Source organism: Mastomys coucha, unplaced genomic scaffold (genome assembly GCF_008632895.1).
Source record: "Mastomys coucha isolate ucsf_1 unplaced genomic scaffold, UCSF_Mcou_1 pScaffold1, whole genome shotgun sequence".
Classification (NCBI taxonomy): Eukaryota; Metazoa; Chordata; class Mammalia; order Rodentia; family Muridae; genus Mastomys; species Mastomys coucha.
This window is the reverse complement of record NW_022196891.1, coordinates 81,855,469-81,867,248: the sequence shown is the minus strand read 5'-3', so window position 1 is coordinate 81,867,248 and position 11,780 is coordinate 81,855,469. Positions and strand designations below refer to the sequence as shown.

At 51.2% G+C, this 11,780-nt stretch overlaps 1 protein-coding gene across 1 annotated transcript; it reads left to right on the top strand.

Moving 5' to 3' along the window:
• Window positions 1-221: 221 nt before the first annotated feature.
• On the top strand, window positions 222-11,404 carry CUNH1orf115 (chromosome unknown C1orf115 homolog). The gene is made up of 2 exons (XM_031337786.1): window positions 222-588; window positions 8,872-11,404. Exons 1-2 carry the CDS (start codon window positions 283-285, stop codon window positions 8,989-8,991), a joined length of 426 nt encoding a protein of 141 aa, XP_031193646.1. The 5' UTR covers window positions 222-282; the 3' UTR covers window positions 8,992-11,404.
• The last annotated feature ends 376 nt before the right edge of the window (window positions 11,405-11,780 follow it).

Genomic DNA, 11,780 nt, shown 5'->3' with positions numbered 1-11,780 from the left:
GTGCCGACTCCCGTGGTAGGTCTGTTGTTTGGAGTCTGTTCCCAGTACAGTTGAGCTTGCCTACCCTGAGCTCTGGCTTCTGCTTCAGGGTTCTCCCAAAAGCCTTCGCTTTGCGCCCGTCATCCTGGACCCCACCGCACGGGTGTGCTGCGACCTCGGGTTCCCGGAGCCCTGGGCCGGGGCGGTCCGCAGGGGCAGGAGCGGGGCGGGGCGGGGCGCGGAGCAGAGCGGAGTAAAGGTTGCCTCCTAGCCCGGGGCTCTTCTCCGCAGCTCCGCGGCATCATGACGGTGGGCGCCCAGCTCCGAAGCAAGGCGGCGAGCAGCTTGGTGGGCCGAGGGCCCTTCGGGAGATCGCGCCGCGCTGGGGACGAGGAGACAGATGCCATCGTCGAGCACCTGGAGGGCGAGGACGAGGACCCGGCGAGCCCGGACTGTGAGCGCGAAGAGGGCGGACGGCGCGCGGGGACCCCGAGCGCACGCAGGGTGCATCTGGCAGCGCTGCCCGAGCGCTACGACCCCCTGGAAGAGCCCGTGCCAGGCGACAAGCCCAAGAAGAGGTACCGGAGAAAACTGAAGAAGTACGGCAAGGTGGGTTTCCCACGGCCCGGCCGCCTTGATCCGGGCAGAACCCGGAGTCTCGCTGGGTGGAGTTGTGCCCGCGTCCCCGCTACACCCGGGACTGTCACTGGGAGGGTGTAGCTGAGCGCTCAGGACCCTTGCTCCCAGTTGGAGCTGGTGGGAATGCTGAAGCCTTGGTGAGGTTTGTGGACTTGGAGCTCCGGACCCAGCTGCGAAGTTGTAGTCTAGGTCCATCTATTTCCCACCCTCTCTCCGGGGCACCCCGTCACAGGAGAACGTTAGGTGATTCAGTCCTAGACCCCGGGGTTAACCGCGCGGGGCCTGCTAACTCGACCAGTGTGTACCTAGAACCTGTTGCCCCTCCCCCTTCTCTGATCAACTATCTCTGCGCCCCGGAACTTCAGGGGTTCTGCTTGCCTTTTGACTTTGGTGGGAGAGCAAGAGGAAGGATGGATGGGAAAGGGAATGAGTTTCATTTTCAGGGCGCATGATTCTGATTTCTAGGTGCCTTGCCCAGGAGAAGCCGAACTGCTCTCTTGACCTAGACGAGGGCTAGGGAGGGAGGGTGGGTGGAGGGGAATCACAAAACTCATTGATTGTGTGTGTCCTGGCCAAAGTCCTCTGGACTCTCAGAACTATTCTCCAATCACCAGTAGTCTTCGGCGGGTGACCTTTGTCATAACCGAGACACTCGGTCCCCTGCCAGGAATTTAGTTTATCATTCTGAGCGATATGGCCCGCGCTTCCTCACAAGCAGGCAATGATAGACTAAGCGTTGAAGTGAAGCAGGACTTTTAGGAGTTAGTAAGCCATCTGAAAGTGGATAGATGACACAGGTATCTTAGCTGGCAGCTAGCATTTAGAGGTGTTTGGGGGGTGGCCACTCTGTGCCAGGCATTGTGCTCACACTAGAGGTGCAAATAGGATTCCTAATGGGGGGGGGGCACGGGTGTGTGAGGAGATCCCCCAGCCACCCAGGGGGAGGTGGCAGACCTGGGGCACCCTGATCCCTCACTTTATAGCAGAGTATTAGCAATTACTCATCTGGGTGAGGCAAGTAAAGTCAGCGACACTTTCAAATCGCCCTGACAGGGACACTGGGCAGGAGAAAAGATAAGGGTTCACTATGAAGTCAAAGCGAGGAAAGTCACACCTGGAATGCCAGGTCCTCTGGAGGGTGGGACGAGATGATTGATAATACAGGGCCATCCTGGGCTGCATGACAAGATCCTATTAACAACGAGCTCACCCTGACTGAAACCGAGGTACCAGACCCCACTCACTAGGAAGACTATTCTAAAAAAAGAAACTGAGTCAGTCTGTCCGTGGTGGGGCACACCTTAAATCCCAGCACTGGGGAGGGAGACACCAAGTTCTGGGACAGCCAGGGCTACACCAAGAAACCCTGTTTATAAACAAACAAACAAATGAAATAGAAGGCTGGGCAGGGGGGTGTGGATCAGCGGTTGGGTGCTGGTCTAGCATGACTGAAGTCCTGGTTGGAGCTCTAAAGGTATGTAAACTAGGTATGGTGGTACACACCTGTAATCCCAGTACTTTGGAAGAGGAGGCAAGCAAATCCGAGTTCCAAGATATGGCTCTGTGGGTAAGGGTGCTCACAGCCAAACCTAACCACCTGAGTTCAATTCCCCAGAACCTTCCAAAAAACTGACTCCCACCAGTTGTGCGTGACCACACACACCTGGTAGTACATGTGCACACATATGCATGCATACTAAATGCATTAAATAAATGGAACTTAGAATTTTTGGAAAAATAACTGGTTGGTGGTGGTACACATGCCTTTAATCCCAGCACACAGGAGGCAGAGGCAAGTGGATCTCTGAGTTTCAGGCCAGCCTGGTCTACAAAGTGAGTTCTAGGAGAGCCAGGGCTACACAGAGAAACCCTGTCCCAAAAACACAAAACAAAGCAAAATTTGTAAAAGTAGTTCAAAGTAAATTTTGGTTACCCTAGAGAGTTCCTGGGCTACACAAGACCCTGGCTTTAAAACAAGAGTTGAAAACAGCTACCCAAGCAAATATTCTTTTATTTTAGTTTTTCATGTGTATGAGTGTTCTGCCTTCATACATGTTTGTGAAGTAAACAGTTTTACACACATGTTTGCAGAAGTATCACCAATGGCCAAAAGGTGAAAGTGATCCAAGTATCTATGAGCAGATGAACCAACAACATGGGTGAGACACACCATGGACATTCAATAGTCATGTCATGTCAGCTGCTGCCATGTGCCTCAACATGGTGTTAAGAAGGCCAGACCCACGGGTTATGTATGGTTTCCATGATTCCCTTTTATGAACTAGAAAAATCTAGACAGGACGTAGCTTGGTGGTTTTTAGGGCCTGGGCAGAGGCAGAGGGGGATCTGCTGTGTCTGTGGTCTCCTTCTGGAATGAGAATGTCTGGGAAGTCAGTCGATAGAACGTTATAATGTCTTGGGACCACCACCGTTTCACTTTAGAAAATCATTTATTTAAATGTGCATATGGGCGTATGCATGTATGTCTGTGCCACTTGTCTTATGTCCATAGAGACCGGAAGAGGGCGTCACTTGCCCTGGAACTGGAGTTACATATGGTCTGAGCCACCATGTGGGTGTTGGGAACTCCACCAGGTCCTCTAGAAAGAGTCATCAAAAGCCCTTAACTGCGGAGCCATCTCTCCAGCCAACTGGTTGATTTTATGTGACATGAATGTGTGCGTGCCTGCACGCATGTGAAAGAGAGGGAGAGACAGAGAGACACAGAGAGATTGTGACCTGGGAAGGGCTCTTTGGCTGGGCTGGAGAGAAGGGAGCTGTGAGAAGGCTCTGGAATCTTATGCACTGACTCAGTTAGACTCCAGAAGTCTAAATGAGATCACAGCCCCAAGTGAAGAGTCAAAGGACCAGCTTGCCGTCTACGTTCTCAGGCCAGCTGAGAGGGTACCAGGCTTCAACAAGAGGGAAGAAAACCAAGGAACCCCCTGTCCTGCGAAGCCACAAGGACAGCCAAGGCTCCTGCGGAAGATGGGAGGTGACCTGTACCCCTCAGCCGCCAGGCAAGGCTTTCTTTTGAAAATGAATAGCTCCGGTTATTGGCTATTGTGGAATGAGCGTTTAGGTCTCATTCCTGTTAACTTCTCAGATCCTTCACACAAGCCCTTTCCTGATTCTATTTAAGGAAAGTCATTGGCTTTTGTGCAACATGAAAGAACAGGCTCACTCCCCTGCTGCCCCACCCACCCCCACCAGCATGGTCCTACCCAAGGGACCAGCGCTCACTGCTCTGGTCCAGCCTTCTGGAAGCCTTTGTGCTCCGGCCTCTTGTAGAGACTACCCATGTTCCCAGCTGATTGTAACGTAGTAATTGAATTCCTACAGTGCACATATTTCTGTTTAAATGCTGTCTGCGGGGCACCGGGGAAAGGACGGAACCTAAGTTGGCGGGGATCCGCCAGGGGGCTGGATAGCTGTTACCTTCTTTATGTTCCGTGCCTCAACCCCCTCAGCCACCTTGAGAAGCTGGAGTTGGGCCCCCTCTGCCATGAAGGAGACTGGAGTTGAAGAGATTGAGGCTGCACAGTCAGACAGCCGAAGAGCTGGGAAGGAGTGGGAGGGAGGCTGCTCCTCTGCAGATCTGTGGGTGAGAAGGATGGAACATGCCTCCCATCTTAGCTGAAAATCATAGCCCGCCCTTGCAGGCACCCTCGAGAGGCATGAGAGAAGTGTGGTAAGAAAAAGAACTAAGTCCTGTTAATCAGGAAGCTAAGAGACGGTTGCGGGTAAAACAGAAAGTGTGGGATAAGTTAGGTAGGAGGACCAGGGAGGAGGTCAGGGTCAACCTGGGCTACATAGTGGGTGGGACCCTCAAAACACACAAACAAAAAACCGTGAGCATTGAGGGTGGGGCTAACTGCCTAGCCTGTATCAAGACTTAGGTTTGGCCATGCTAAAAAAGTAGGTGTGTGTGTGTGTGTGTTTGTGTGTGTGTGTGTGTGTGTGTAGGAGAAATGTCTTCTTTAAAGTAAGGACCAAGAGCTGGTCTACCAGATGTATGAACTACCTAGCTGTCCACTGGTCTGTGACTCTGGGCATGGCTCCCTCAAACCGTCTCCATTTCTTCCTCTACACCATCTGATGATAATGAGGGTAGAGGCTGAGGGATGGTGGCCTGGGCCTTTAATCTGGAGAAGCAGAGGCAAGTGGATCTCAAGGCCAGCCTGGTCTACAGAGTGAGTTACAGGACAGCCAGGGCTACACAGAGAAACCCTGTCTTAGCAGGGGTTAGGGTGGACGAAAACTAACTCATCAACCAACCAACCAACCAACCAACCAAATAACAACAAAAAAGAAGCTGGGTTGGGGGAAGTGCTTACCAAGTGAGCATGAGAACCCAAGGTTTAGCCACCGGGACCCAGTAAAAGCTCAGCATGGTGGCACACATTTAGAATTCCAGTGGTGTGAAGGTGAAGACAGGAGGGTGGCCGAGTAGGAGAATCTGTGGACTCCTCAGATATAGAGAGATCCTGTCTCTAATAAACCAATGAGATGGAGAGTAACTTAGGAAGACAATGGACGTTGATCCTGCTCCCCAACACACAACCTTACCTTACCAATACCCATAGCAAGCAATATCCATGGTCGATAAATTAATCCACGTGGAAGTCCTAGGGACCAGGACACCTGGCTGAGGTCCTGGAACTGTGGGCTGCGACCCTAGGAGGGATGGCTTCTCACCCACTCCGATCTGTAGCTGACCACCTACCTCAGGTTGGCACCAGACCTGAGAGCAGCTTAATAGGAGGACTGACCTTTGTGACCAGACAGCAATGGCCGTGGAGAGATGGTTTCCTCTGCTAAATCAGAGGGACAAGGAGTCCCCAGCACCACCGGGGACTGGATGCAATGTCCTCTGTGGTTCTTCTGAGCTAAAATCATCAGGGCTGTTCCTTGGTGGCTCTTTGCGGCTCTAGAGGCCATCTTCCTCCCTTTCAAAGCCAGTAGTGTCCCACCATCATCACTGCTGACCCCTAGTCGCTTCCTCCTTCCCTCTATTCCCTCCATCTTCTCCCTGCCTCCCCCTGTATCCCTCTGCATTAGGCTACTTACCCAGGTAGGGCCACTTTTTTTGCCTAGGATGCAGGAGGCTCCAGGGACCCTCCCGTCTCAAGAGCCTTAGCTGATTCATACCTCCAAAGTCCCTCTTACCATCCCAGGGACATACAGTCACATGCCGGGCTCTGAAAGTCAGGTGTGGATCTGGTGGGCTAGCCTGGCACCCTCTTCCACACTCTCCTATCCTCAGCACCCCTCTGAGAGGTTTGTTTTATACTAAGTCCATTTCCTAGATAGTCAAGAGCTTCTTTGGTCTCTTCTCAAAGCTGTGTGTTGACAGTTGCAGTTAATGAGCTATCTAGCAGATGCTCCCCCACCCCCATGTAAAGATAAGTAGTTAAAGAAAAATAACCTGTTATGGGAAAGCAGATGTACAAATACAAATACCACTAATGTCGAGTTTCATGCAAGCAGTTTGATTTTGATGTCATTGATGTAAAGGACCAGTGTTGGCTGCAATTGCTCCCTGGGGACATGGTATTTGCTGTTTCAAACTTGTAAAGTTCTCCCACTGACTCTTTTCAATATCTCTTTCTCTCTCTCTCTCTCTCTCTCTCCTCCTCCTCCTCCTCTTCCTCCTTGAGAAATGGACAAAATGGTGTTGAGAAGACATAGATGTACCAATTTCATTCGAAGCTTGCCACGACCTAGTAAGGAATTGAGGGAAAGGCTCTCTCTACAGGCTGAGGGTACCTTAGCAGGCACACGCTGTGGTGTGGAGACTCTGACATCCATGCTGTGGAAAACTCAAGACAGAACTGATAAGCAAGGCTGTGTGCTCTTTAGACTCTTTCCTAGTCAGGCATGTGGCTCACACCTATAATCTCAGCACTGAGCAAGCTGAGGCAGGAGGATTGACAGGAGTTGAAAGCCAGCCTGGGTTACATGGTATGTTCTATGCCAGCTCAGTCACTCGGTGAGATCCTCCCTCAAAAATAATAAATAAATGAATAGATAGATAGGAAAGAAAGGAAGAAAGAAAGAAAGTGAGAAAGAAAGAAGAGAGAAATAAAAGTTTGCTGAGAATTAAGAAATATGCCAGGCTGGTATATTGCCACCACAAAGCTAAGTTACCCTGTAGCAGGGAGAAGTCCTTGTTCTCTGGAAAGCTGATTTTGGGCACTAGCCCTGCATCATGCGCCAGCACTGTTCCCAGTCCTTTCCTTGAAAACAAAACCAAAAACCTCTTCAATCCTATTTACCACTTGGAAGCACTACATGTTCCCACTATACAGACAAGGAAACTGAGGCCAAGGAACCTTCAGAAAGGGATGGGCCTGGAATTCACTCCTGGCTGTGAGCACATGGTCACTTACAGACTGCCTTCATCAGAGAGAAAAGCGTAACGTGGGGTGAAGGCCTTGGGCTCTGAAGTCAGATTTCTTTGGGAAAGATTCAACTCTGAGCCATACTGGCTATATGATCTCAAAGATCCGTAAGTTCCCATGCTTTCTTCTTGCTGATCCCTTTAGGATGTAGCAGTCACCTGAGTTAGACCAGCTTGCTTCATGCAAAGGAAAGACAGAGGAATTGTGGGGTATCAAAACATGGACGCCCGGAACAGAGAGCATGAATTTGAGCTGGAGAGCAACTAGCAGCTAAGATCCATTCCAAGTCTGAGGGTGTTCTAGGCAGAGATCAGAAGAGGACCCAGGGTTGAAGAACAAAGACCTCAACGATTCAAACTCTGCGAGATAAAATCCACAGAGAGTGTTTAGGAGGAGATAAAATCAATAGAGAGTGTTTTAGGAGGAGCACTGTGAAGGGAGGAGAGAACCGGGAGAAGCTGGATTGCGTGATCGCAGAGTGAGCCCCTGAGAGCTCTGGGAGGGAAAAGACAGATCCCTCTGCAGATCAGGCACCATGAAGGTTGTAGGCATCCTTGACCAGGCGGTCCCTGGATGGGTGTGGGAGCAGCCAGTATGCCAGGGAAGATGTGTGGATTGCAGTCTGTCTGGTGACTTTTTCACTTGGAGAGCAGAGGCAGGAAATAGTGTCAAGGTGACCCCTGGAGTGGTACAAACCGGGAGATGGGCTGACAGAGAGAAGGAGGAGGATGCTACTGGGGAAGAGAAAGCAAGGAATGATGGAGTGGTACCAAGAACAAGTGTGGGGGAGACCAGAGAAAATGAGCTGATTCCCCATGGTTACACGGGTGTGGGGGTGGTGTGTGTGAGGAGGGCACAGGGGTGGGGTGGGTGCCAGGAGCCAGAGTGCTGGGCTTGGAGGCAGTGGGCAAAGATGAACAAATTTTCCAAGGATATCTAATTCAGGCAATAAAGACCCTGGGCTCCGAGGTTGGGGCTGTATCCAGAAGAGATCAGCTCACCTGGGCAAGCGGGCTGGCTTCACCAGGTAGCACTGGGTACCATGGTGGAGTCTTGTGATTGGGATCGGGGACCAGGCTGTGTATTTTGTATTCAGAAAAAATCACAGGGTTGAAAGCCTAGGGGTGTGAGAGAAGGTTCTGGTTGGCTACGTGGATGTCAACGTCACCGAGAATGACAAGAGCGTTTGGAGGTGGGAAAAGGAATACTGGGGAACACAGTGCAGTAGATGCTGGCCATCAGGGTTCTCGAACTTTTGATGTGATTCCATTTGATTTCCGGGAAATGTTCCCTCTCCTGGCAGCACCCTCACCATGGAGAAACAGAAGGCAGAAAACATTATCTGGTCCTTACCCTCTACAAACGTCATATTGTTCTGGAAACATAAAAAAGGCTTCCGGGTTACAAAAGTGTGGGTCAGACTAGAGTAGGGACTAGGTAGGTAGGAAGGACCAGCTGGGCTGTCTGACAACATGCCTGAAGGAAAATTCGACCCCTCCTATGATGGCCCTGGCTGTGGGGTGAGTCTTAGCTTAAAAACAACAAAGGCGGTTTAGTTCTGGATCTGGCAGCCTCCACTCTGTTCTTAAGAAGGCTTGCAAATTATCTGGAAATGTACTGTGCTAGCACGCACTGCGCTTGCACACACTGTGCTTGCACACACTGTGCAAGGAGAACGCCTGTCGTGAGCAGGAGTCGAGATCTGGGGCGCTGCAGATGTGAAGACACTGGGTCTCGATAAATTGCTGGATACCCAAGGGTAAATGATTCTCTGTGGGCGTCACGCTGACCCGTGGAAGAATCAACAGGTTGCCTCACCTAACTTTTGCTTTTCTCTTCCTGAAAATAGAATTTCGGGAAGGCCATCAGCAAAGGATGCCGGTACATTGTCATCGGCCTGCAAGGATTTGCGGCGGCGTACTCTGCCCCATTTGGAGTGGCCACCAGCGTGGTGTCCTTCGTGCGCTAACCAGAGCTGCAGGGGCAGGTGACACCAGAATGCTTCTGCCCAGGGGACAGTGTGAATCCACCAGCACTTCAGACTCAGATTCATGGGAACTCAGAAGAGGAAATTCGTATTTTCCTGCTTCGTATGCTATTGTTGAACTGGTTGACTGTGAGGCAGGAGCCGTCCCCACTCATCCGCTGAGCCACTCTTGGATTTGGGTGGACCCAGGAGTCAATTTAGCAGAGAATTAGGCCAAGGTCAGGTTGGGGTTAGGGTTAGTTTTCTTCCTGTGCTAGTTAGAGCCTTCTGGGGATGCATGCAGGCAGACCCATGGCAGGTCTGGGATCTGAGTCATGAGGGTAGTGGGTGAATTTGAGGGAGGGGGACACAGACCTCTAATGTGGTGGTTGATAGTTTCTGAAAAGGTTAGGGGGCTGACATCACTAGTCTTGGCCTTCCTTGATTCTTTCACTGAAGACAGGGAGGGAGTGTTTGTTTCAGAAGTCTATCTCCCCCATCTCTTTTCTCCACTCAGACTGTCATCTGGGAGTTTAATTGCGGGTTTAGGAAGAAAGAAGGGAGGAAACCATCTTTAAAGACCACGATGTTCTGTAACCCGTGTTCACAGCCCTGTGTGGACCATTGAAAGAAGATCAAAGTGTATCATTTTCACCCATACACATACACACGCATGCAGCTGGCAAGGAGGGGGAGAGGTCAGGGTCAGAAGCAAGCTGGGAGGCAGGCTGCAACAGCTGCTTTCAGAGGTGAAACCTGGGCCAGCGTGGTCTGGGCCAGCTATGGTGTTCTGAGCTGTCAGGACTCCTGCAGATGTGGCTGGCCACACCAGTTCACTGCAACAGCTGCCTAAGTCCCACATTTGATTGAGGAGAGAGAGAGAGAGAGAGAGAGAGAGAGAGAGAGACAGAGAGACAGAGAGACAGAGAGACAGAGAGACAGAGACAGACAGAGAGACAGAGACAGACAGAGAGACAGAGAAAGAGAGACTCTGAATGGGAACTGACTTGTATATTTAGAGGAGGAACCAGCTAAGAGGCAGGCATGAAGAAAGGCCAAGAACAACATTGGAAAAGCAATGGAAGTTGGGAGCTAGGCATGTATGCTTGCGATGGGGATTTTCTTGGGAGGGCTGGGCTGGTTGTATACAGAACCAGAGGAAGCCAGCAGCCCAGAGTCACCATGGTGGGTGAGTTCATACCTTAGGCCTGCATCTCACTTGGACTCAAAGATTAGTGTAGGCAAGAGTCCCAGGCTTGGCACACACCAAGGATGGTTCATGGACTACCATGGGATGCTGGGAGAAGTAGAGAAGAAACCCTTCACGTTGTACTGGCATGTGTCACGACTGTTTTTAAAGTACCTCACAGAGAGGTTCTCGACATGACTGTTGGCCAACCCCAACAGTAGGCCAGGATTCCAACTTTGCTTCTAGAATATTCAAGATCCAGAGAAGGAGTTGGGACCACTCTGCAGGATCTTGTGTCAGCCTGTTGGCCTGAGGCTTCCTGGGGCACACCAAGAAAGCCATGATATTCATACTTCACCCACTGAGTCCAACCATTAGGCACTGGTGGGTGGGTAGGGTGGGAAGATGGACAGAGGGACAGGCGGAGAAGACAGTGGCAGTGGCCCATTTAGACCCAGCCCTGCTCTGGAGGCTCCTGAATATGCCCAGGCTCTAGAACTGGGAAATAGTCTTGCTTTAGCCTCAGTAACACTAGCTGCTACAAGCGTGGGTTCACATCTGTGACAGAGCGATGCTTGCTGGATAGCCCTAGGATGGGAAATGGGAAGGTACACAGGAGAAAGGGTCACATGCCGTCAGCTGCAAAGAGGCAGAAATGAGAGGCTCTGAAGGGTGCCTCCTTGCCACCCATCCCATGAGCCCCAGGGAGCCCACAGCTGAGCCCCAGGGAGCCAACAACATTCTGCCAGGTAGGGAGAAGCGTGGCCCAGGCAAGGGATGTGCAGTCAACCTTGCTTCCCTCCCTGGGGATCTCTTCATCCCCACCTCCCAAATTGTAAAACGCACAAAACAAAGCACACCTGGCCGGGTGTCTCTCAAAGTCTGGCTAAGAATTAACTCAAAATGTCCGAAGTCAAAAGCTCTCAGGGGCTATCCTGGGACTCTGCCACAGGTTTGCTGTGAGGTGGACTTCAGCCCCTGGAGCATGCTGTGTGGTCACATCCCCTGTGTGGGACTCTTGGTTCTGTGAGCCTGGTTCTTCCAGCCAGGAACCTTGGTTCCTGCTACAGACTGCTCTTTTTGCTTTTTTTTTTTTTTTTTTTTTTTTTTTTTTGGTTATAGTGTCCAACAGCAGGACCCACACCCTACTACAACTGAGTGTAAGAGCTGAGCTTTCCCATTACTGGCTTCCCTGAAACCCTTCCCCTGTATCCCTCCCTTGCCTTTGCTATAAATAAAAGTCTCAGCTTGTCTGGTTTTCCTGTGTGGAGGGCTGTGCCTTCCCTTGCTCTCTCCTGAGGGAGATAGCCGGGGCTCCGACAGGACCTGAGGATGTGGAAGAGTGGGTGGTGTCTCCGGCAAACCCCCCAAACCTCCCACTCCCACAATGTTAAAGGCCACATTCTCTAGAATCCCCTCAGAACAGGCTCTAGGGTGGGGAGCCACATCTGTTACAAATGAAAGATTTCCAGAACCTTTGACTTCACTGAGGAGCCAGAAGTGTGCATTCCCCACAACCTAAGAAGCCTTTGGTCTCTGTCTTGGTTGGGAAATGCCTCTGCTAATAGGGCTCCAGGGAGGGAGGCTGGAACAGCAGGGTGAA

What these genes read in the sequence shown, in the direction of transcription:
- CUNH1orf115 (XM_031337786.1), top strand. Translation starts at nt 283, where the DNA reads ATGACGGTGGGCGCCCAGCTCCGAAGCAAGGCGGCGAGCAGCTTGGTG. An exon ending in AACTGAAGAAGTACGGCAAG is followed by an intron (nt 589 to 8,871) that starts GTGGGTTTCCCA and finishes TCCTGAAAATAG; the next exon opens with AATTTCGGGAAGGCCATCAG.